At 37.1% G+C, this 26,723-nt stretch overlaps 1 protein-coding gene across 1 annotated transcript in view; it reads right to left on the bottom strand.

Annotated features, from left to right (window-relative positions):
- The window catches only part of CDH12 (cadherin 12), a 993,970-nt gene that overhangs the window by 18,013 nt on the left and 949,234 nt on the right, over positions 1-26,723 (bottom strand). The window contains exon 10 of the mRNA XM_079145106.1: positions 20,878-21,014. Within this exon, the coding sequence (XP_079001232.1) occupies positions 20,878-21,014 (137 nt within the window). The remainder of the gene's footprint in view (positions 1-20,877; positions 21,015-26,723) is intronic.

Here is a 26,723-nt window from a genome sequence, read left to right as displayed (position 1 = left end):
TCTTGAGACTTGGAGATGTAAATTAAGAAACTCCCCTAGGACTCTTCCTGTAGCTTGGGATTCTTTATAGTATAGTGACTACGATTCATCTGTAAACATTACAAGAAAGGGGGAAACACAGACAGAGACCACTGCGTTTTAGGATCTAAGAGAGTCACAAAACAATACTTCTTCCTTGTGTTAATCAGTTAGTCCAAAACTCCATCCCAAGTTCAAAGGAATGGAAAACAGACACTACTACCCAAGGGTGTGAAAATCAGCCTCCGAATCAGAAGCACTTGTTGGATAGGATAAATCCTTAAGCGGGGCCACCATTGTGTAACAGAGCTGTGACTTTCTGTAAAACTCAGGTATCAGGACCAAATCACATGCCCCCATCCCCAGCCTCCATGCAAACCCTGATTCTTGGGATCAGGTTGGAAAGACTTCAGATGTGTCGTTCAGAGTAACAGGTATGAGTTTAATAGCATGGTAGAGGGACAGGAAAAGGGAAAAGTGGGCATTCTCAAGGCAAACAGTGAGTCCTCTTAGAGAGTGAGAGTCTTCCTCTCCTGTCTGTCAGTTTTACTGGGGGTCCCAGGGAAGTTTCCAGAGAGTTCTACTCTTGGCTTGTCTGGTAGCAGGATGACATTGGAGTTTTAAGTCCTCACTACCCATGCAGGTCACTATGGCCCATGCTGACTGGTACTAACAGGAGATTATTCTTGCACATTTTATGATCTGGGGGCATTTCCTTTTTCTCCCTGAGTTCCAGGATCTGGTCTGTGTAAGGTCACAAAAGTTTCCCTTTTCAGAGTAATTTGTATTTTCTTTGGCACATGGACCTGCATTTCTCCTTTATATAACAGGTAGAGTGCTGAGGACTGTAACATTCTGTCAATTTAAGCCAGGCAAGGCTGCAGGTAAATTGATTTTTAAAAGAGAAACGAGTGGGAATTAGCACAATTAGTCCATTTAGCATAATTATTCCCCTAACTTCATCTGCCTACAACTCTAGTCTCTCTGTTCCCTATCAATTGGAACATAAATCAGAAATTTCTTTTAAAAACAGGTCATTAGTGACTCTTCTTATATATAAACATTGATAATCCTTAGGATTTTTATCTAAAGAGAATGTAAAATTTATGTAACCATACTGTTCTCTTGCACTTCTTTAGTGCCAAATGCTTTCACAGAGAGCAAACAGAAGGTGATAACTTCATCAAGAGTTCTCTTTACATAGTCTCTTGAGACTCTATAAGATTTAATTTGCGATAGTATCCTAATGTTCTATAAAATTTGAACATTTTATATCTATATATAATAATATATAGGTGAGAAAATGGGCAGGAATCTTCCGTATGATTTCTGTAAAAGCCAAGGCAGGGCTCTGAGTTTCCTTAGTGTGCTTGTCACATCCTGAGATCTGAGATGTCTATGAGGGAACTGAAGAGCAAGAAAGCATGCTGCCTGAGGTCACCCAGGTGATTATCACCTCTCTTCCATAAGACAGCTTTGTAATGCATGCCAGGCACCATTCCCTGGGGAAACCCAGTTCAGAGTCAAGAAAGGGCTTTGGAGTATTTGACACAGGAGATACTCAATAAATATAGTCAAATAATACAACATATCTAAGAACCAAATGAGAAGTCTAAGACAAAATATTTTGAAAACTGTGAAGTTCTAGCAAACACCAGGCTCCTGTCCTATTAGTATACACTGGAGCTACTTTGCTTCCTTATTTAAAAATGGCAAGGGCTTTTGAATAACTAAATGAGTTAAAATTCAATTTTGTGATTGTGTACTAAATTATAAGTACAATAACTTCAAAATTGGAATTGTAGCCTTTTATACCAAAAACTGAATTACAATGATTCAAACTGAGTAAGGTACAATGAATGAATATTATAGGCTTTCTTTGGCTTTCCTCTTTAAACCAGTTCACTTCTAAATTGCAAGTTAAGTTAAGTCATGTTTAATAATGACTCTGTTCAAATTACAGTGGTATGATATGCAGCCAGACTGAGCAATCCATAAAGAGGATTTAAATTATTCATACATACCTATGTTAAAGTCAAATATTACCTTCTGAGCTCTCTAAAGGAAAATAAATCCTTAACAATACTACTAATCTTTTTATTTTTCATAATGAAAACTGTAGGAAAAATATATTATGTATATAAAAGTTTGAAATAAGATTAAGTATGGGATACTTCAAGTTCCTTAAGGACAAGAAGTGTACCATATTCATCTTGAAACATTCAGAATGTAGCACAGTGCTAATACATGATAGTCAATTAAACATACAAATTGTGATGGGCTGACAGATCTGACTCCATGAGAATGTTATAGGCCAGACTCTAAGGGAAATGACTAAACAGACTCCATTTTGCTCTGAGACTCCATGTTATGTAGGAAATAAGCTTCTCCCATGAAGACTCCCACTCTGTGCCCATCATCAGTTACTTAGTGTGACATGTTTAACAATACAGAATGATAATTCCTATGTAAAGAAAAATTGCTCTCTTTTGATCCCTATTGCTCCTAAACAATGTACCATGTGAACAGTGATTGGATAGATGTTAGTAACCATTCTTTAGTTTGTACCTAGGTAAGGGTCATTTTGACCCACTTCCCCCTCTGTCGATGATCTCATGATGTTAATGTGTAATTTTGAATCATAGCAACAGACACTTATGATTAATGTGATTTTTGGTATAAGAACCCCTACAACCCTGTGGTCTGGGCTATTCTCCCAATAGCCACTTTTGGGGTGTTGTGTGAGACAGTCAGCTGGCCGGCTTAATAAAGACTCTCAAATTTGGACTTCTCAGTGGTGATTGGTCTGTTCTTAAGTTGCGCCCCATAACACAAATGAATAAATAAAGTCTTAAAAACAGTCTGATCTGAGGAGCTAAAACAGTTTAGATGGAGTTGCTACAACAGGAAAACTATAGATCACACCCCACTGATGCTGCGGTTGTCAATGCATGTTCCCTGAATTAACCCAGGGTCAATAAAATCTACACACCTGTAGATGCTATTGAAGCCAGAATTGGGGACAGGCAGTTAGTGTAGAAATAGAGGATCCAGTAAGATCGAGGAAATGGAGGCCATGAAGGCCATCTACCTCTGGAAGTTGGAGATTGCCCCTGGAAGAATGGAATATCAAGGATCTCTGGAGCTCATTGATTACAAAATTTGCCTGCACTTGTCAGGGACTACAAGCAAGGAGCTGGTAATTAATGCCACCTGGGCCCTTACCTGGTTGAATCACTTTGGCCCTCCCCCTGCCCATTTGCTTCTCATTTTATGCATCTCACCTGCAAAACCAGGCCCAGTCACATAGGCAGGAAGGAAAGACAAGGGAGTAGAGAACTGGAGAACAAAAGAGACCTTAACAAAAGATGTAGGGTGTGCTCACTTCTTGAGACTTTAGAACATCAGCCATGGCTCCCTTCTCTCTCCTGGGAGAAGTCTGTATTGTTACCTTTAAATAAAACCTGTTTAATATGTTTGCCTTGGCATGCTTCTCTGATGTTATACTTCAAAACCTGAGGAAGCAGAACTCCTCACCGGTAAATGGCAGTATCACTATTTTACTTTCTGTAAAATCATCTGCAATATAAAAGGTTATTCTCAAATGCCTGCCTTTATCATAATCACAACATTAGATTAATATTTTGTTGTCAATAAGGAATAGGAAAAAATTCTAAACATTGCTAATCATAAAGGAAATATAAATCAAAACAACAGTGAGGTACTGCATCACCCCAGCAATAATGACTGTCATCCAAAAGACTAAAGAAAAGTGCTGGGGAGGAGGTGGCAAAAAGGGACGCCATGGACATTGTTGGTGGGAATATAAACTAGTAGAGCCATCTGGGAAAAACAGCTTCCTCAGAAACTGTAAAATTGTGCTACCAAATGATTTCAAATTTCCACTCTTGGGTATGTACCCAAAGGAAACGAACTAAGTATGTCAAAAGGAAAAACGCACTGCCAAGTTGATTGTAGCCTTACTCACAAAAGCCAAGAAGAGGAAAGGACAGAAGTCCAATACTTGAAGGATGGATTAAGAAAATTTGGTATATATTCACAATGGAATATTTTTCAGCCATTGAAACAAAACGAAATTCTGCTACTCGTGACAGTGAGGATAGAAACAGAGATGATCATACTAAGTGAAGTAAACCAAACACAGAAAGACAAGTACTGCATGATCTCACTGATATGTGGGATACAAAATATTTGATCTCATAGAATTTGAGAGCTGAGTGATGATTATCAGAAGCTTCAGAGAGGAGAGGCCAGGAGGAATGGGTAGAGGTGTATCAGTGGGTTCCATTTATAATTAGATAAGGGGAAAAGGTTCTGTTGAACGACTGCATGGTGAGTTGAATGTAGATAATGGCCATGTATGGCACACTTCAGAAAGCTGGAGAAAAGGGTTCTGTCTCACCATAAAAAATGATTAATGTTCCAGGTGATAGACATGTTTATCCTAATATAAATATTATACAAGGTGAAAGATGTTTAAATATTCCTTGTTACTCCCATGAATATGCATAACTTTTATGCCTTCATGTACTAGTTAAAATATAAATAATTAAAAATGAATTAATAAATGAACAAAAAAATTTGAAATATTTGAATTTTGAAAACACATAAAACTCATTAATATCAGTTTTGTAATCAAGATGATTTTATACCAAAAATAATTAACAAATGTCCTTTGGTAAGTAATTAAATTTATGAAACATCCACTTGCAAGGATATAATAAATCATTAATAGTTTATATTTCCACATTGTTTTCTTTCACTATAATCGACTAAGATGCAAAAGCAATAAGAATATAATGCACAAAATTATAAGCTGTGTTCTAACCCCTGCTATACTTTCCTGATTCATCAAATGTGGCTTATACCTCCTAAATATCTTTGCTCATTTGTATGGATCCATGTTTTATTTTCCCATTTTACTTTCATCTAAGGGCACATTTTTGGTTTGCTTCACTTTCATTGTTCATACTCATAATCTATTTGCTGATGGATTCCAAATATATTTTTCAAGGTTAAATCTTTACTAATTTTTGACCAGTGTACACAACTGATTGCAAATGGCCTGTATGAGGAGCAAGCATATCTTACCCTTTCTGTTTAAAATTAAGTTCTTCAATTTTGCTCAACATTACTATTTCTATTGCTCTGTTCAGCAGTAGTTTACTGCACCCCTCTACTGTACTGCCTGCTCCCAACCCTGAAACCTGACCCCCAATACTCATGTCTCCCCCACCTCGTTTTCACATTAAATGGGTTTCAATTTTCATCATTTTAATGTCTTCACTTTCTCTTAAATCTTTCCATTTTCATATACTGTCATTACTCCATAGAACAGCAAAGTTTCTGTCTTAAATTATAATAGAATCTTTGTATTCATTTTCTCTACCATTCTCCAAACCTGCCCTTCTTCAATCCTGTTACTCTTCTGAAGTAAGCATCCATTTTCAAAAACATCATTCATACCAATTTCTGTTTTCTGTTGTATTTTTTCAGCCTTTACTTTATTACCTTATATGATATTGAAATATCACACAGGCTGGAACAAAACACAAACCTTATTTTTTTCTCTCCTGGATTATCTTTATTATTGGAATGAGAAAGGTACAGGGGAGAGAGACAAAGACAATTAAAAAATTGTCTTCGCCCTAAATATTTTCTGTGTAGTTAATTATTTCTTTGATATTCAATTACCTTATTCTTAGTATCAATGCTTTTTTCTACTCAAGAATGGGACAGACGACTTCTCTAGAACCCAAAATAGAAACAATTTTTAATCTCTTTTCCCTAACATTGTAGTTTAGCTGCAGCATTTTTGTGGAGGAACTCCTGATACCTTTATGTCTGCTTCTTTTGATTGGTGTTTTAACATGGTGTTTTCTTTACAGTATATTGTGCTTGATGGTCATTATCCCATAAGCTCCTCTAATGAAGTGTTTTGTTTTGGGAATCTGAGGCCTAATCATTAAGGAAGGTGTGTTAAGATACACTAAGAAATAAATAAATGAAAAATTATTGCAATACTAGTGTTGTATTTATAATCACGATGAATAGTTTTGAGACTGTAATGAATAGCAGATATAATGTAGGATTGTTGACTTAAGTTGTTAATATGTAATATACTTCAAACAATTTTGAACTACTTGTAATATATTAATTATGAACATATCCACATATTCCATAATGTGTAATAGAACTTGGAATCAAAAATGTATAAGATAAAGTCTTTGCTGCTAAAAGTCTATATTAAATTGATAAGATCACTATACAAATGGATTAGATATATCATGTCAATGTAATAATATTATGATATAAATATTCTACCTTTGAAATCTGTGTGGTTCAAGGAATCTTCCTGAAGCAACTTTTTATATCATATCCGTATAAATATATGTTTGTATCTGGATTTCAGCATTTGGGTGAAAAGTTCATCATGTAGTTTTAACTTCCTGAGAAAATCTGACACTAATTAAATAAAAATAAGACTGGCATTAATGTTGTAAATGTGGTTTTGATGGAGCAATTATGTTGATTTAAAGTACTCCTAAGCAGTTTGATTATGTTAGTATACCCATAAGCAGTTGAAGGTTTCAAATAAAATAAAAGCTCTCACAACATAAATTTGGATTCCATTATATTTGCATAGCATATAATAGTGAGAAAAATGGCACCATTTCTAAATTAAGTTGATGATCGCAGTGATGCTAATGATGATTTTTTCATGTAATAAGATACACTGCAGTTCTTTGTGAATTAGTGTGAAAACTTTGTAAGTGATTCATTCTTCAGTATATCACTCTTAGAACTGCTATTGAAATGTCGCCAATTCTAGTATCAAACTTCTCTTCCTTTGAGAATACAAATTAGTTTCATATATTTACTTGGGGAAAATATAAAGAAAATTAGAAAATGGTAGGCAAACTATTTAGATTCCACTTGGAAAGCCAGGCATCTACAAAAAGTAAGAGAAGGGTTATTATCTTGGCAACTTAAGGAAGAAAAAATGGCATTGGTTTAGAATTATAAGCAATTGCTCCAGGCAGTCCTCAAACCTCAACTACACTAAGTAAGACAGTGACGGGTTTTATTTTTTTTTATTTCACCAAATCTGTGCTCATCTTTAGGACACTGGAGAATTGGGCAACATTATTCCAAAACTGATGTCCATTTAATGACATAAAGAACTTGTTTCAAATGCAGGTTTCTTGACAATAGTCCCAGAAATTCTGATCCAACAGGTCTTGAATGGGACCCATGCATCAGTCCTATTAAAAGTGTCCTAGGTGACTGTGATGCTGGTTATCATGGTAGGGAAGAAGAGGAACCCTAGTAGAGAAGAAAAGGCCAACCCAAGGGCAGTACTCTGAATCAGCATGCATGGAAATATTATAGCTTCTCTGGAAAAAACAGAAAAATTTCCAATCGATTTGGAAGGAGAGTACTGCTACTCAGACACTACAAAGAATCCATCTCACCCTTGTCATCAGCTCCCTGGTCAGTCACAGAGAGCCAGCTAATGCCCTGTGAGGCAGTCAACGCTGGATTAAGGAATGCACGTCCAGGTACACAACTGCCTTGCAAACCCACCAACAGGAAAATTTGGAGAAGTACATGCCCTTTAGCTATGTGTTAATGGAAGGAGACACCGGCAGAAACAACAGAATGAGGATAGACGCAATTCCTTTGTAAAAACTAAACTCTCAGTGAAGTTGTAGACTCCTGAATGAGTCTATGCACAATCTTTTTGAGTCTGTCTCTTCTATTTCCCTCTATAGATCCAGCGATCCCACAATGCTTGCAATATCTGATCTCGACATGAACTCTGATACCTGTATGACTTTGCTTAAGCACTTTCCTCTACCCGTAATCTCCTCCTTCCCCCATGACAAGGTACATTCCCCATGTGTTTATTTACACATTAAAGTTGTATATAGTGGTAGGATTTGTTGTTCCATATTCGTACATGCACACAATGTGTTTTTATCTTTTAAATACTTAAATAAGTCCTATGGGACATAGTATGGTTATAAAACCAGAAAGATATTTTTTCCCTCTGAAAAATTTTATATTTTATATTTTCATTAGGCATTTTATATTTTATATTTATATTTTCATTAGGCATTTAATTTATTTCACCAGATATTTGCTTTTCTCACAGTATTTTCAGGATTTAGAGGTCAGGTAATATGGATCCTAAATTTTCTTCTTTTTAAAAGTAACTTATTTAGTTGCCAAGAGTCACATAAAGCAGGAAATCTTTTCAAATGGTCTATAATTCTCACTGCCTTCTATTTATACTCTTGTATTACTCTCTGTCTTTACATGGTTTTTGGGTTTAGTAGCTTGCCTGTACTGAACTAAAATGTGGCAAAAGAGATGTGATGTAATTTCTGAGATTAGGTTATAAAAAGATTGTCTTCCATCTTGTAGCACTCTATCTCCTGTGCTTATTTTGATCACACTGACTGCATGTTAACTGCCCTATGCAGAGGCTCATGAGACAGGAAACTGAAAGCAGCCTGAGTCCAACAGCCTGTGCAATTCTAAGTCTCAAGTCCAGCATCCTACAAGAAACTGAATTTTAATATCACCCTCTGAGTGGACTTACTTGCAGTTTAATGAGAGAATGTTTAGAGAACTGGCTTAACCATGAATGAATACATGACATAATAAATGCTGATGTTCTAAGTGATCAAAGTCTGCTAAGTCTGCTGCAATTGATAATATAGAATAATTAACTAATTATACCATAGGTAACTAATTCCATACCTTCAAGGAGAAGGTCTACTTTCTACTTTCTCAGAGGTTTCCTCTGCAAAGACTGAGAACTTGCTGAAAAACAGCAGTGTGGTACTTGGGAACACATTTCAAATGTCATCTTCCTTTTTTGAAGTATACATATGAACCCTCTTGAGTCCCAGTATCATCTTCCACCTATTTTTGGAAAAAGTGCTACTCATTTACTTTTGTGGCATAAGCACCCCATCTATGGAACATTTATATTGTTTTTTTTTTTAATGCATTTGAAATTTAACTTGACTATTGTTATTACCCATTTAAAATGAAGGAAGCAGAGGCTAGTAGATGATACACATCCCTGTAAAACTGTTGGCATCCTATACACAGAATGTGTTTTGGAGTGAGAGGGTCCAGGGCTCCAATGTCAGGTTTGTCCTCATTAGCTGTGTGATGCTGGGATACAAATGTCTCAGGGCATTGATTTCTTCTATCCACTCTTACACTACAGTAACACTCACCTTGCAGGATTATCAAGGAGAATCGCATGAGTTAATGAGTACACAAGTATTACAATAGTTTAACATACTACTGAATTCTTTTATTACTTCTTCTTGTCTGAAAATATAATTTCATGGCTAGTTTTGTGGCATACAGAGAAAAGGATCACTTCAGAACATTCTGCCAAAATATCATTTCTTTCTTTTTAAATCTGTCATCACTTAAGAACCACTGGTGGTCTGTCAACCTTTTGCAACTTCCTCCTAAACTTTACTTATATCTGAATTTTCTGGAATTAAGTGCAATTTCAATAGTTACAACTTACAATAATTAATTAGTTTGGTTAAGTTCTACCTATCCCTTGACTGTACTGTTCTTAAGAATGGACACTACTTAAAGTTTTCTTATATCCTACAGTAAGTAATGCTTTTCACACAGATAGTTCTTAAAATAGTGAATAAAAACAAATGCATAGGGGAGATTCAAGATGGCGGACTAGAGGGTGGCTGCATTTTGTGTTGCTCCAGGACTCAGGACTCAAGAAGAGGAGATATAGAGAGCCTTGGGACCAACTCAAAGCAGCCGGGGGAGAGTCCCCCACTGGGCAGGCGTCCCGGACGGGGCAGGAGTCCTGGATGGGGCGGTAGCCCCAAAAGCAGGGATCTTTGCAAAGTAGAACGGCCGGCGAGGCGCCCCTCCCCCCGCCGGAGCAGTGATCGCAGACAGCTGGGAGCATTGGAGAGGGGGCTGCCCAGAGGAGAAGGAGAAATACGGGCTCGGCACGTCGCTTGGAATTGGATCAGCTGCGCCAGGGCTCCGGGCGGCTATCCGGAGGAGCAGCGTGGACTCAGGACTCAAGAAAAGGAGATATTGAGAGACTTGGGACCAACTCAAAGCAGCCGGGTGAGTGTTTCCCACTGGGCAGGCGGACGGGGCGGTAGCCCCGAAAGCAGGGATCTTTGCAAAGTAGAACTGCCGGCGGGGCGCCCCTCCCCCCCCCCCGCCGGAGCAGTGATCGCAGACAGCTGGGAGCATTGAAGAGGTGGCTGTTCACCACAGCGCTTGGACTCGGTGCAACCCACCCGCGCTCTGGGAGGCTGCCCAAAGGAGAAGGTGCTTGGTGAGCTGTTTGGACTGAACGTGACCACCCCTGAACACAGGGGGCTGCCCAGAGGAGAAGGAGAAATACGGGCTCGGCACGTCGCTTGGAATTGGAACAGCTGCGCCAGGGCTCTGGGCGGCTATCCGGTGGAACAGCGTGGTGAGTGGTTTGGTCCCAGAGCATCCGCTCCTGAACATAGGGGGTTGTCTGGAGAAGGAGGAGGAGCGCGGCGGGGTGCTTGGGCTCGAAGTGACTGCACCAGGGCTACGGGAGGCAGTCGGGACAAGAAGGTGCACAGTGAGTTCTTGGGACTCGTGACACACCAGATCTCTGGGTAACTGCCTGGTGGAGAAAGTGGTGCATGGTGGGTCACTTGGTCTTAGAGTGACGGCACGGAACAACAGGTGGCTGCCGGAGGAAAAGGCGTGTGGCGGGTCACTGGGACTCGGAGCGATTGTAAGGGGCTCCAGGTGGCTGCTCAGAGGAGGGGCCGCATAGCCAGGCGAAAAGTGCAGAGCAGGGTCCTAGACGGCTTCTTGGTGGAAGGGCCCCACAGACAAACTGAGGGGCGGAGCGAAGGCTCCAGGACTGCAGGCAGCTTCTCTGAGGAGAGGCAGCCGAAGGAGATTCGTTTGTGAAGGGTGAGGCTTCCAGACCCAGGAGGTAGGTCCGGGTCCCTGGGATCATTGCAGAAGAAGGCTGCCCAGCCCAGGCGGTAGTTGTGAATTGAACGGAACCTCTGGGAGGAAAACTGACCAGCGAGACCTCCCCACCGGGTGACTCCTCCCTGTTGGGTGAGGTTCTCCCAAAAGGACCGTAAAATCAGAGACACAGGCCCAAACTGGTCTTGCATCAGCCCACAAACTACTTCCCTTCTGGATGACCATTCATCAGCAAGTGAAGGTACCTCTGCCCACTAGCAGGGAATATACCCCACCAGAAGGCCACCACCCCTAGGGAGTCAGCTCCCTTGTGGAGCACTGCATTATCAACTTCCTCCAAGATTTCAGGCTACTGAAGACTAAGAGGGGATATAATAGAAATCTTCAGAGATATTATAAGACAATAGAGGAAATCTGCAATATCACAGCGGTCAACTGATACCTGAACAATATGAGAAAACAAGGAAAGAAAATGCTCCAAACAAATCTAGATGTTACATCAATGAAACCCAACGACAGCATGGCAGAAGAAATGACAGAAAGGGAGTTCAGAATGTACATAATTAAAATGCTCAGGGAAGCAAATAACGAGATGCAAGAGCAAATGCAGGCACTGAATGATCGCACCAATCGACAGTTAAAAGAGCAAATACAGGAAGCAAAAGATCACTTCAATAAAGAGTTAGAGATATTGAAAAAAAACCAAACAGATATCCTTGAAATGAAGGAATCAATAAACCAAATTAAGAACTCCATAGAAAGCATAACCAATAGAATAGAACACCTGGAAGACAGAACATCAGACATTGAAGATAAAATATTTAACCTTGAAAACAAAGTTGAACAAACAGAGAAGATGGTAAGAAATCATGAACAGAATCTCCAAGAACTATGGGATATCATGAAGAGGCCAAATTTGAGAATTATTGGAATTGAGGAAGGCTTAGCGAAACAGACCAAAGGAATGAACAATCTATTCAATGAAATACTATCAGAAAATTTCCCAAATCTGAAGAATGAAATGGAAGATCAAGTACAAGAGGCTTATAGGACTCCAAATATACAAAATTACAACAGACCCACACCAAGGCACATTATAATGAAAATGCCCAACATACAAAATAAAGACAGAATTTTAAAGGCCACGAGAGAGAGGAATCAAATTACATTCAGGGGGAAACCAATACGGATATCAGCAGATTTTTCAATCCAGACCCTAAAAGCTAGAAGGGCCTGGAACAACATTTTTCAAGCCCTGAAAGAAAATGGATGCCAACCAAGAATCTTATACCCAGCAAAACTTACCTTCAAATTTGATGATGAAATAAGATCCTTCCATGATAAACAAAAGCTAAAAGAATTTACAAAAAGAAAGCCAGCATTACAGAACATTCTCAGCAAAATATTCCATGAGGAAGAGATGAAAAACAAAGAAACAAATCAGCAATGGGAGGAACCATCCTAAAGGAATTGTCAAATAAAGGAAGAACCAAGTCGTCTCAAAATAAATAAATAAATAAATAAATAAATAAACAAATAAATAAATAAATAAATAAATAAAATGAACCAAATGACTGGGAATACTAATCATATCTCAATAATAACCCTAAATATTAATGGCCTGAACTCATCAATCAAAAGACATAGACTGGCAGATTGGATCAAAAAGAAAGATCCAACAATATGTTGCCTGCAAGAGACTCACCTCGTAGAAAGAGATACACATAGACTAAAGGTGAAAGGATGGGGGAAAACATATCATGCACATGGACACAGCAAAAAAGCTGGGGTATCCATCCTCATTACAGATAAGGTGGACTTCAAGTCAAAACTAGTCAAAAGGGATAAAGAAGGACATTACATACTGCTTAAGGGAACCATAAATCAGCAAGACATAACAATCATAAACATCTATGCCCCAAACAGTGGCTCATCCATGTATGTCAAACAAATCCTTCTCAATTTCAGAAACCAAATAGACCATAACACAATAATACTAGGTGATTTTAACACGCCTCTCTCACCACTGGACAGATCTTCCAAACAAAAATTGAACAAAGAAACCATAGATCTCAATAACACAATCAATAATTTAGACTTAACGGACATTTATAGAATATACCATCCAACCAAGAGCGAATACACTTTCTTCTCAGCAGCACATGGATCCTTCTCTAAAATAGACCATATATTATGCCACAAAGCTAATGTAAGCAAATACAAGAAGATAGAGACACTACCTTGTATTCTATCAGATCATAATGGTTTGAAGTTAGAAATAAATGAAAGAGTAAAAAACAGAAGCTACTCCAACACCTGGAGATTAAACAATATGCTATTACATGATGAATGGATAACAGAAGATATTCGGAAGGAAATTAAAAAATTCCTAGAGGTAAATGAGAACAAAGAAACATCATATCAAAATCTTTGGGACACTATGAAAGCAGTACATAGAGGAAAATTTATTTCATGGAGCGCATTCAATAAAAGAAGTAAAAATCAACAAATAAACAACCTAACACTTCAGCTCAAAGCCCTAGAAAAAGAAGAACAGACCAACACCAAAAGTAGTAGAAGACAGGAAATAGTTAAACTCAGAGCTGAAATCAACGAAATTGAAACAAAAGAAACTATACAAAAAATTGACAAAATAAATAGTTGGTTCTTTGAAAAAATAAACAAAATTGATACACCCTTAGCCACTCTAACAAAGAGAAGACGAGAGAAAACCCAAATCACCAAAATTCGGAATGAACAAGGAAATATCACAACAGACACGATTGAAATACAAAACATAATTAGAAGCTATTTTGAAAATCTATATTCTAACCAAATAGAAAATTTCGAAGACATCAACAGGTTTCTAGAGACATATGAATTGCCTAAATTGAGCGAGGAGGACATACAAAATTTAAATAGATCAATTTCAAGTAATGAAGTAGAAGAGGTCATCAAAAGCCTACCAACAAAGAAAAGTCCAGGACCAGACGGGTTCTCAGCCGAGTTCTACAAAATCTTTAAAGAAGAGCTCATTCCAATACTTCTCAAAGTATTCCATGAAATAGAAGAGGAGGGTACCCTCCCAAACTCATTCTATGAAACCAATATTACCTTGATACCCAAGCCAGACAGAGATAAATCGAGGAAAGAAAATTTCAGACCGATATCACTAATGAACATTGACGCAAAAATTCTCAATAAAATTTTAGCAAATCACATACAAAAATATATTAAAAAGATAGTGCACCACGATCAAGTGGGTTTTATCCCAGGGATGCAAGGTTGGTTCAACATCCAGAAATCAATAAATGTAATTCACCATATCAATAGACTTAAAGTCAAGAACCACATGATTATTTCAATAGATGCAGAAAAAGCATTTGATAAAATACAACACCCCTTCATGCTCAAAACACTAGAAAAAATAGGGATAGTGGGAACATTCCTTAACATTGTAAAGGCCATCTATGCTAAGCCCATGGCTAATATCATTCTAAACGGTGAAAAACTGAAAGCATTCCCCCTAAAAACTGGAACAAGACAGGGATGCCCTCTTTCACCACTCCTATTCAATATCGTTCTTGAGACTCTAGCCAGAGCAATTAGACAGACCAAGGAAATTAAAGGAATCCGAATAGGAAAAGAAGAACTCAAACTATCCCTATTTGCGGATGATATGATTATATACTTAGAGGAACCAGGAAATTCCACCAGAAAACTGTTAGAACTCATAAGTGAATTCAGTAAAGTGGCAGGTTACAAGATCAATGCTCATAAATCCAATGCATTTTTATACATAAGTGAGGAATCCTCAGAAAGAGAAATTATGAAAACCACCCCATTCACCATAGCATCGAAAAAAATAAAATACTTGGGAATCAATCTCACAAAAGAGGTAAAAGACCTCTACAATGAGAACTACAGAACACTAAAGAAAGAAATCGAGGAAAACCTTAGAAGATGGAAAGATCTCCCATGTTCTTGGATAGGCCGAATTAATATTGTCAAAATGGCCATACTACCAAAAGTGCTATACAGATTCAATGCAATCCCAATTAAAATCCCAATGATGTACCTTACAGAAATAGAGCAAGCAATCATGAAATTCATCTGGAAGAATAAGAAACCCAGAATAGCTAAAGCAATCCTTCGCAGGAAAAATGAAGCAGGGGGTATCGCAATACCCAAACTTCAACTTTATTACAAAGCAATAGTAACAAAGACGGCATGGTACTGGTACCAAAATAGACAGGTAGATCAATGGTACAGAATAGAGGACACAGACACAAACCCAAATAAATACAACTTTCTAATACTAGACAAAGGCGCCAAAAATATGCAATGGAGAAAAGATAGCCTCTTCAACAAATGGTGCTGGGAGAATTGGAAATCCATATGCAACAGAATGAAACTAAACCCATATCTCTCACCCTGCACAAAACTCAATTCAAAATGGATTAAGGACCTTGGAATCAGACCAGAGACTCTGCAGATTATAGAAGAAAAAGTAGGTCCCGATCTTCAACATGTCGGCCTAGGACCAGACTTCCTCAACAGGACTCCCATAGCACAAGAAATAAAAGCAAGAATCAATAACTGGGATAGATTCAAACTAAAAAGCTTTCTCTCAGCAAAGGAAACTATCAGTAATGTGAAGAAAGAGCCTACAGAGTGGGAGAATATCTTTGCCAATCATACTTCAGATAGAGCACTAATCTCCAGAATCTATAAAGAACTCAAAAAACTCTACACCAAGAATACAAATAATCCAATCGACAAATGGGCTAAGGAAATGAACAGACACTTCACAGAAGAAGATGGACAAGCAATCAATAAACATATAAAAAAATGTTCAACATCTCTAGTAATAAGAGAAATGCAAATCAAAACCACCCTAAGATTCCATCTCACCCCAATTAGAATGGCGATTATCAAAAATACAAGCAACAGGTGTTGGCGAGGATGTGGGGAGAAAGGTACACTCATACATTGCTGGTGGGGCTGCAAATTAGTGCAGCCACTCTGGAAAGCAGTGTGGAGATTCCTTAGAAAACTTGGAATGGACCCTCCATTTGACCCAGCTATCCCACTCCTTGACCTATACCCAAAGGATCTAAAATCAGCATACTACAGAGATACAGCCACATCAATGTTCATAGCTGCTCAATTCACAATAGCCAGACTATGGAACCAACCTAGATGCCCTTCAATTGACGAGTGGATAAAGAAACTGTGGTATATATACACAATGGAATATTACTCAGCCATAAAGAATGACAAAATTATGGCATTTGCAGGCAAATGGATGAAATTGGAGAATATCATGCTAAGTGAGATAAGCCAATCTCAAAAAGACAAGGGACGAATGATATCGCTAATAAGTGGAGGATGACACATAATGTGGGGGAGGGAAGGGTTAGTGTTAGGGTTAGAGTTAGGGTTAGGGAGGGGGGCAAGTATGGAGGAAGAAAGTACTGTATAGAGGGTAAAGAGGGATGGGAGGGGTGGGGGGAAGGGGAAAAAATAACAGAATGAATCAAACAACATTATTGTATGTGGATTTATGATTACACAAATGGTATGCCTTTGCGCCATGTACAAACAGAGAGGCAACATGTATCCCATTTGTTTACAATAAAATAAAAAAAAAATTAAAAAAAAAAAACAAATGCATAATGCATGATGAGCTTATAGTGATAATGCATGATAGCTTATAGATTATAGTCAATAATCTTATAACCTGATTTTTCTGTACATATGAAAATCGTATCACATGTTCTATATGAAGTAAAACAAGTTGTAACTTAAAAATATCTTCATGCATAGAAGCTTAAAATTGATTATCCAACAATTAAATTTCAACTCATAAAGTTACCCATATGTATGAAATTTCCCAAAAATAGCATTTAGGAAAAAAAATTCACTGATTTATTTCCTTATTTCACAATGAATGAAACCAATCCATGTTATTTGGATATGAACAAGAAATAATTGTCTTTGGTACAATCTGTATATATTTTAAATATGAAATAATCTATGGGAATTCAGTGACATGGTTGCTTGCCATCTTTAATCACATTTGCAACATTAATACCAAAAAAAATTTAGAAATATTGGCCTGCTGAAACTTTCTGATAATTTGAATGAAGTAAATTTTTGAAGCTTCCCTCTCTTTTAAATTTCTCAAGGTTGATATTATAAAAACAGCAAATTGGTAAACCATAAGAGAAATATTAGGAGTCTAATAAAATTATTTGGACCTCTGACTATAGCAACACTGATTAATGACTGCTTTTTAATTAATTAAAAGTTGTTTAATCATTGTACCATTTCATTTCATATGAGAGTTTTTATAGAAGGGTCAGGTCAAAACATACACTAGTTCAATTTGTAGTTTGCTTTACTTAACAAAACTTTGTTCTTCATGGAACAGCAAGTAAGGGCCATTTATTTCTCATTCATTCACTATGATGATAATATCTGCTCAGTAGGCTAGCTTGATCAATGAGGTCAGCTTAAGGAATTGAAATATAAATAATGTTTATTTTTAAATAGTGCATTCAAAGAAAAAAAGCTGACAATTAGCTTTTTATTATGAAATCTATAATTATCATGTGATATATTTGGCTTCTGTATTTTGCACAGAGATATACAGTCTTTGACCCATCAGTCTTCTTTGATGGGTCTGATAGCCATTCAATAGTATTTGAATAGATATGGAAATTGATGGTGGGTCTGTTTTAGGAATATTAGTTTGACATTACTCTCAGATTGTGTGTGTGTGTGTGTGTGTGTGAGAGAGAGAGAGAGAGAGAGAGAGAGAGAGAGATAGAAAGAGAGAGAGAGAGAGAGAAGGAGAAAAAGAGAGAGAGTGTATATATAATCCACATAACTCCGGTGAATAAGCATCCCTGTAAAGCTGTTGGCCACCAATCCACAGAACATATGCTAGGAAAAGAGTCCAGGGTTCCATTCTTGAGTTTGCATCACTAGCAGTGTGACACTATGCTACAAACAAATATTTCAGAATCAATTCCCTTACTCTTGCACTATAGATAGTAATACCCTATAGGATTATTAATTGAGGAGATTAATAATCTGTATCTAGAGATGTATCTCATGTGCCCAAGTTCCAGTGCTGACTATGAGGGCCAAGAAACTACTTATCATCCATAAACTAGGATTTCCTAAGTTGCATTTCGCCAAAAAACTACAGTTTACAATTTTGGGTACCATAGCCCTAATTGTGTAGATAAATAAACAAATAAGGTTCCATAAATTTAGGAAATCTGATCTTTCAGTTATTGAGGACATTTACTTCTGCACAAGCATTCGCACTTCCTTCCATGTTTCAAATGAGTGAAGTTCAAGTCTCTAAAAAGAGGTCCTGGGCCTTATTCTTAAGTTTATCCTTACCCCATGACTATGGTTTTGTTGATACTGGGAGAAAGAAAAATTATATAGCTATGGTAAAGATTACCAATGGAATATTCACAAACTTTCAGCTTGAGGTAAGGCAGGAACACACTACTGCTACTTCAAAAATATGTACATTATATGTATTAAAATTAATTAGTTTTTTCCTGAATAATATTTTATTATGTAAATTTTCCCTATAATAACTAGAAGCTATTTGAAGGAATTTCCCCTGATCAGTTGTCACTTACATTCAAACTATTAGAGTGATTTTAACATGATCCACAAAGGTTTTGTATTCAATAAATTAGGAAACTCATTTTCATAATTGAACTGTTCCCAAAATTCTGTAGGGATGAATCATTGAAACTTATCATGAAAGAAAGGAGGATTAACATATGCAACTGAAGCAGAATGTAGAACAGGAAGGAAGAAAGATGTCCATTGCAAAGGGAGACCACAGCAAACAGCAGAATGCTGGTGGACGGTCCAAAGTGGGTGACTGGCTTTCTGCTCTACCATAGTACTTTTGCTCAGGTAGTTCACCTCACGCTCCCATCTCTAGCCTAACTAAGCAAGAAGGGCCAACTTTAAAGAAAATGACAGACAGGAAGAGAAATCCTGGTGGAAGGACAGACTGTAATCTACCTTGGTAAGAGTGTGTGAATTTCCTTCAGGTAAAGTGGACATAGCAGAAAAGAACTGGAACTGAGAAATCATGCTATTAACTCACCCAGGAAGGTTGCTTGGCAATCAAGAGGAAATTAAGAAACTCTAAGATTTACCATCGCCTGGTGGTTATCTCATTCCAATGCAAATGTAGCCCCAAAGCCCCCAACCTGAAAGAACTCACAAAATCACACAAGAAAATAGTTGACTTTCAGACATTTTCCATTACTATCAGTGCAATTCAACTAAAAGCAGTGGGACAGATAGGAGGAATTTATGTAGTTTTCTTTCCTTCACTCCACCCGAAAAGACTTCAAAATCTATATCCTCTGCCCGACATTCTCAGAGATACAAGTTTTGGTTTCTTTGTAATCTTCAGTTATTTATTTCCATTTTACCAAAAATCATCCTTGAAATGGAATGCAAAAACTAACAACATTTTCATATTTCTCACAATCCTGTGCATAAGAATTTTAACAGAGTGCCTGAGTTAGTATTATTTTCACATGGCAATGGACGGTGCATTGTGATATTCATCTAGCAAGTGGATTGGGCAAGGGGCTCCAAGACTCAGAACCATTTGGAAGGCTGAGCTGAGCTGGAGTTGTGGTCTGAGCACCAACAGGTGATCTCTCTCTTATGGCAGCCTTGGAGTTGCCAGACTTCCCACATGACAGGTTGGAAATCTCAGAATTAAGTGTCCAAACAAACAAGGCAGTTTGTTGCTTGTGTTTTTGTGTTAGACATATATTTAACAGTCAGTGTTACCTGAAGAAGAGAAATTGGCTCAAGATCTCCTAAAGGCATGGGGTAAGGTGTCTGACTATTCATGTCGAGAGGCAGTTGTTAAAGATAAACAAAACTGTTCCATGTTTACACCCCCACTGAGTTGAGCCTGATCAAAACCCCTCAGCAGAACTGTTCATAGCTCCTCTCTGATCTGAAAGATGAAATTAGCTGCCAAAGAGTTATAAATTTGCACCAGATGCAGAAAATAAATGAGGAAACAAAATGAAAAATATTCAGAAGGTAGAACAGAAAGACTAGGGAAATGCATTCCTGTTGAAAACAACCAAGTCAAGAGCCGAACGTCACTTCTTCTACCCTAATTGATTACATGAAGACATTTTGATCATATTCTCGATTGCACTGTCAAACTATAAGAACTACAAGGATTGTTAGGATTCTTTTGGACCAAGCAGAAATCAACACAACAATTACAAATAATTCTAAAGGATTCTGTGTAGCTCCTTGCAGAATTGCACTTAAAAGTATCTTCCATAGTTACAATCATTAAAAATATATTCTAATGACAGGAGAGTGAAAGAGAGGGAAATGATTTTTTAAATGATCTCCTCAATTTCAAAAAATATTTTAGAACAAGTGATCTTATTTGAATATTATTTCTTCTTGCTGAGCCTATGAAACTTTCAATGATATAGACACAGGATCATGAGTGGCAGAGAAGCTGTCACTGGTGAATTTTTGAGAGCACAGAGTGAAAAGGATGAGGGCACACAATGAAATGCACTTCTAGGTATTCATGCAATCCTGCAAACGGACTCATTGGCAGCTGTCACAATTTCTCTGGACTTATGCTAGGAGGAAAAGGAACAGGTTTCTGAGTTTCCCCAGGAGACCACTCAGCTGTCATTGCAAAAATGAAAAACATCTCAGCAGGGACTCATTTAAAAGTGTTAAATCCAAAGAACTGCAGTATAACATTGATTCTGTCCATGCCATACTTACTAACTTTACTCGCAATTATGGAGAAATTATATTGTGCAGTGCTTTCTCTGTCTAGTAATTCATTAGTGGCGATGGTTCCTTCGGTTCCATCTATTGTAAAGTAGCTGTCCCCATCACTCTTCCAATCTATGAAGTACCTGCATGTGAAAAGAGTAGATGCAAATGTGCAATGATTACACATTAATCATAATGGCAGTTAGGCTAACTTGACACAGTTCCTTATTTTTCTCCCTGTAGCTATTACCCACCTTGCAATAAAGAAGAGTGTAAATGACAGCTTCTTTATTGCAAAGTCAGTATGCTCAAGGGGAAACTGGAAATAATGAAAGATTTAGTACTCCTGCTGTTCATATTATTTTAGGGTCTTGACACCTTGAAAGCTCAGCAGAGACTGAAATTCTAAAGCTGACCATGGGTTTCCTTAACCTGCTGAATATTAAAACTTTTTCAAGCAGTAAAAAAGTACTTAACAGTGGCTGTAGAAGGGCTTAGGGTGTGTGTGGGGGGACTTCTACAAACAACTACAAAAACCTATGCCAGAACAGAGGTAGAATCTTGATGTTACTGTAGACAGAAAAAAAAATCACTTTATGGAAAATGAAGGAAAAACTTTGACAATTTGGTGATTGTACAAAAATATTTTCCTTCAAACACATATAAAAGAGTCATTGCTATTTTATTGTACTATATATCAGGACAACTTTCAGAAAGAAGTGGTGACCTTGGCTAATGATGTCTCTTTTATCTTTTTTATTATCTGACATATTTGGTAATAAAGGGTGCTGACTTATATGAAGCAATTGGAGTAGAACATCCAAGAAAATGAATAACAAAACAGAACTTGCATTCACTTAATTCTTTAGGAAATGGTGAGCACATGGACTGATGTATTTTCAATTATAATCACAAGAGTTAACATTTTTAAAGCTTGCCAAATGATAGATATTGCTCTCTATGTTTATAAATATTGACATTAGTTCATACAATAGCTCTAAAAGTATGTTATCGATCTCCCCCACTTTACTTATGAAATTATAGAAATATGAACCATAGAAACAAGAAGAAATCTGTCCAAGTTTATAGTGCTTGAAAGTTTTATGCTGATATTTGAGCCAGGTCACTAATGATTCCCATTTGATCATTATTCTGTATTATTACCAGATTAGCAATGGATATTATACAGTACTCTGTTAATCATATGATGTAATGCACAGAACATTTGCCAACATTATTTTTCTGGCTGGGGAACCAAAGAGAGATTCAAAACAGTGACTGAGAGCAGGCAACATTATTGCAGTTGGTCCACTGAAATTCACAGGCCACAGAAAGTGATCCCATGTTCACCATGAAAATTCAGTTAAGGGAAGTGTATCTCCAAACAGTAAGTCATTATTCTGGCAAGCTTGTTATTATTCTGATAAGTTTGTGATTCTCATGTCACTGCTGTCAGAGATCAAACCTTGTTTGCCTTTACAAATGAGATTTATGAACTTAGCTTGTCAATATTTGTTAGTAATTGATTTTCCAACCAGAAGTTTCTGAATGTAATGGAACAGGGTATAAACCGTGCTATTAATATGCTTTTGATATCTCGGCTGTTGATTTGAGGTGTGAGAATGCATTGAAGTCATATAATTTCAATATAGTCGCTTGTTTTAAAGGAATGCTCTCAAAAATATAAATGAAGTTAAGTCACATTTAAAATTCAGGAAGCATGGGGATATAATAAGCCAAATTCTAAGTGTGGCATGTTCTTTTCTGAACAAAAAAGCATTTTCTTCCTGGTTTAGTGGCACATGCCTGTGGCTCAGGAGGCTGAGGCAGGAGGATTGTGAGTTTGAAGCCAGCCTCAGCAAAAGTGAAGTGCTAAGTAACTCAATGAAGTGCTAAGTAACCCTGTCTCTAAATAAAGTACAACACAGGGCTGGGGATGTGGCTCAGTGGTAGAGAGCCCCTGAGTTCAACAGCTCCAGTAACTTCTCACTTTGCAAAAATGTACTTCACATTCCATAAGCTTTACTGAGATATAATTCACATGCAAAATAATTCATCCACTTAGCCTACAAAATTCATTCATTTTAAGTATAATCAGTGTTGTGCAAGAATGTGGTAATTTTTAGGGAATATTTTCTATTTATTAACTATAGGCATTTATTGTGACATATTTTAATTTTCTGGAAATTTCATTTGTATGAGCAAAAATTGTGATAGGGTCAAGGAATAAGGTAATTCTGCTCCTGAGGAGTTTGTAATGATAAAAGACATTCTCTTGCCTCCTGTTTAAAAGTCATTAGTTCCTGCAGAAGTAGACCTTGGTGGGTGATTTGTATTAGGTACTCTCCAACATGACAGACAAGAACCACTGCTTTATTTTATTTTGTAAATTTAAGTTTATAATACAGTTCTAAGAATACTTTAGAATACCTCTCTGATATATTTACTTGTTAATATTTTCCACATTCATTTTTTTATAATTTTTCATTTCTTTTATATTTTAATATTTTTGTTTTAGTTACACGTGAGAGTAGAGTACATTTTTAACCTCATGTACACACGTTTTGATAGACACATTTGAGAGCACCTTACAGATTTCATATCCCTTGGATCCTAAATACATATTTCTCCAAGATCAAGGATAACTATTTGTCTCAATATTGTTAAGGTTAATGGTAACGATTTGTTTAGCCCAGGAGTAAATATTTCCACACTTAATCTCAGAGTAAAGTCAAAATAAACAAAAGTGAATTGCCTGCAATTTTAGGCAATTCTGATGGCCAGTCTGCTGTGAAACTACAAGTCAAAGTGATTGACTTTACCCTTTTTATGGTTTAGATATCACCCCAAAGCTTGTGTGAGGCAATGTATAAGGTTTAGAGAAGAAATGATGGGGTTATGAGAGTCTTAACCCAATCAGAGAGTTAATCCCCTGGTAGGATTAACTGAGTGGTAACTGAAGGCAGGTTGGGTGGGTTTGGAGGAGGTAGGTCATTGGGATGTTCCTTTGCAGTATATATTTTGTATTTGGCATGTGGAGTCTCTCTCTCTGCTCCCTGATCTTAATGCAAACTGCTTTCCTCTGCCACACTCTTCCGCCATGATATTCTGCCTAACCTCGAGCCCTAAAGAATGGAGGGGCTGTCTATGGACTGAAACCTCTGAAACTGTGAGTCCCCAAATAAACTTTTTCCTCCTCTAAAGTCGTTCTTGTCAGGTCTTTTAGTCATGGCAGTAAAAAAAGCTGACTAAAACAACCGTCTATTGAAATTCTATGCCAGGAGGCAGAGGGAGAGCACCTTATCAAGCACGGTCACTACTAACTGTTTTCTCAGCATCAGTTAACCTGTGTTTACAGACTGACTTCACTTTACCCACCTCCATACTGCCCTTTCTCCTTGGCAGACCCAATCTGATGGGCAGAAACTCCCGGTTTCCCAAGATCACTACTGCTGAGCTCTTTCCCTATGATCTTTGAAGTCCCACAATATCTGATTCACCAATGGATGGATGGAATGTACTGCAAAATGATAGGAGTATGTTATCTGTACACAAAAGGGTTGAGATATTTGAGTCCCAAAAGAGTAAGATCACATAGTACAGTTACTTGCTACAAAATGTTTAAAAAACATGTAGCCTTTGCAGAGAATCAACGACTCAAATTGGCTAACTTTGCCACCAGAAAGTTATAATTGTGCAAACCATGATTTATCAGCTTTTATGTAGTTTTATATTTTTTGCCTTTTGATTTGAGTGTTTATTCCTTTTACATATAAGAACTGTGAATTAATATTGTATCTGCATTTGCCACTTTGTTTTTTCCATGTTTCATTTCTTTTTTATTCTCTATTCCTTCTCTACTGCTTTCTCTTGTGTCAAGTGCATATTTTGCAATGTGATATAAATCCCTATACTTTTTTCATTGGATAATTTTTTTTCCTTATACCTATTCTGAGGTTTACCACATATACCTCAACAGATTTAAATTCCTACTTACTGAATTCCATAAATAAGTAAAAATGTTGCTCCTATGTAGCTGTGTGCTTTTATTATATATCATATAAGCATATTTACACATGACATTATGTATACTCCATGTCACAAGTTTAATAAAACATTGTAATAATTATGAAATATGTCTATTAAAGCTTAAAAAAAGCAAGTAATTGGAAAAGAACTTCAGAGCTCTGTGTTCTCAAGGACTCTGTTTTATCTTGGGCAAATTCTCTGAATCACTGCTTCAGGCATTGCGTGAAGGAAGCAGCCTGTAGACTTCCTGTTTTGGTTCTCATCTTCCAGGGTGATTGGGCTCCACATTATTAGTCTGCCTTGGGTAGAACCTTCACCCATCTGTGGTGCTGAGTGTAGGAAAGATGCTATTGGTCTCTTAGTCACACTCAACAAAAATTTACCTTCTAAAACCTGGAGCTGGAGGAGATGAGAAATGTTGGCAGCTCAACCCTCCTAGCAAACCAGTATTTCTCTTGATTGATTACTGAGGAGACAGAAGCAATGTCTGTTCACCAAACTTACCCAGGGTGGGGCATTTTTACCAAGGTAGCTGGGAAATAGAAATGGGGGGATACAGAAGGTTTGGGGTCAAGTGCCAAAGTTTCTTGCTATTCTTCACAAATTTTAGTTGATTTTCTTGAATAATGGTTCTTCATTTGTTGTAAGCCTTTAGGAAATTTTTGCAAGACAGAAAATGATTGCTTTTTAGTCATAGTTTTTATGATTTTTATTTGTTCATTTGTTTCACCAGGGAGTTTGTCTGCAGAGTTCCACATTGGCCATCAATACTTACAATTCTATTCTTCATAGTGCACTTCATCTGCATGCTATTTTTACAATCGTTCATTATTTGCATCTCTCCCCACCTTGGCAACGTAAGAATCTTTCTTGCATGCTACATAGTATTCAATTAATATGTAGATTCTGGCTAATGAACAGCTTGTATACATTTCCTACAAGTGATTCAATCCCCTTTCTTTTCCACTGCCTTATAAGTTACTTAAAGGTGGAGACTACTTTTCTTCATTTCTCTGTTGCCAAGAGCCTGAGATAGTACTCTCCATAGCTAACTTGCAACTTAAATTTTGCCTTGAATTTGATGCATAGATACTATTCTTTCTTCCTATATGACAGAACTAAATGTTTCCACTAGAAGGCAATGTGTTTAGATTTTTAAAAATGACTTATGCAGGAAAACCAATTTTTTTTTCTGATTTGCTGAAGATACTCTTCATTTTAATACTCAAATCCTAAACTCCACAGTTCTAGACAAAATAAAAATTTATCACCATACTTATATTTAATACTTGAAGAATGCTATAATTTACCAAGTTGATTCAAACAGAAATCCAACTCGTGCAGTTAATTACTATATACACATTTTAAGTTTTTTTGACAACATCTTAAAAATTCAATAACATATAATGTATATATAAAATGAAATAGCATGTCAGACTGGGGATGTAACTCAGCAGTAGGGTGCTTACCTAGAATACACAAGGCCCTAAATTCAATCTACAAGACAAACAAACAACAAAAAATCCTCTAAATAAATAATAATGTGTCTATAGCATCCTGTAACTTTCAACCAAAGTAAACAAATTTCATTTACTTTGCTCAGTCTGACACTGCACATACAGGTGCAATACATAAATTAACTCTTACTGACATGCAATGAAATAGTTTGAAAAACATTTTCTGGACAGTGATATACAAAATCTCTCATTCTTATTGCAGTTAGGTTGGGAATGTTTCTTTCTAAGGCATACTATTCCTCTTGTTATCTATAAAATTTGGAAAATAATGTATGTCTGCCTCTGTAACTGTATTGTTTTAAAGAT

The sequence above is a fragment of the Sciurus vulgaris genome (assembly GCF_902686455.1).
Source record: "Sciurus vulgaris genome assembly, chromosome: 6".
NCBI lineage: Eukaryota > Metazoa > Chordata > Mammalia > Rodentia > Sciuridae > Sciurus > Sciurus vulgaris.
Note: the sequence above shows the minus strand (reverse complement) of the source record. Positions and strands in the feature narration are given on the sequence as shown.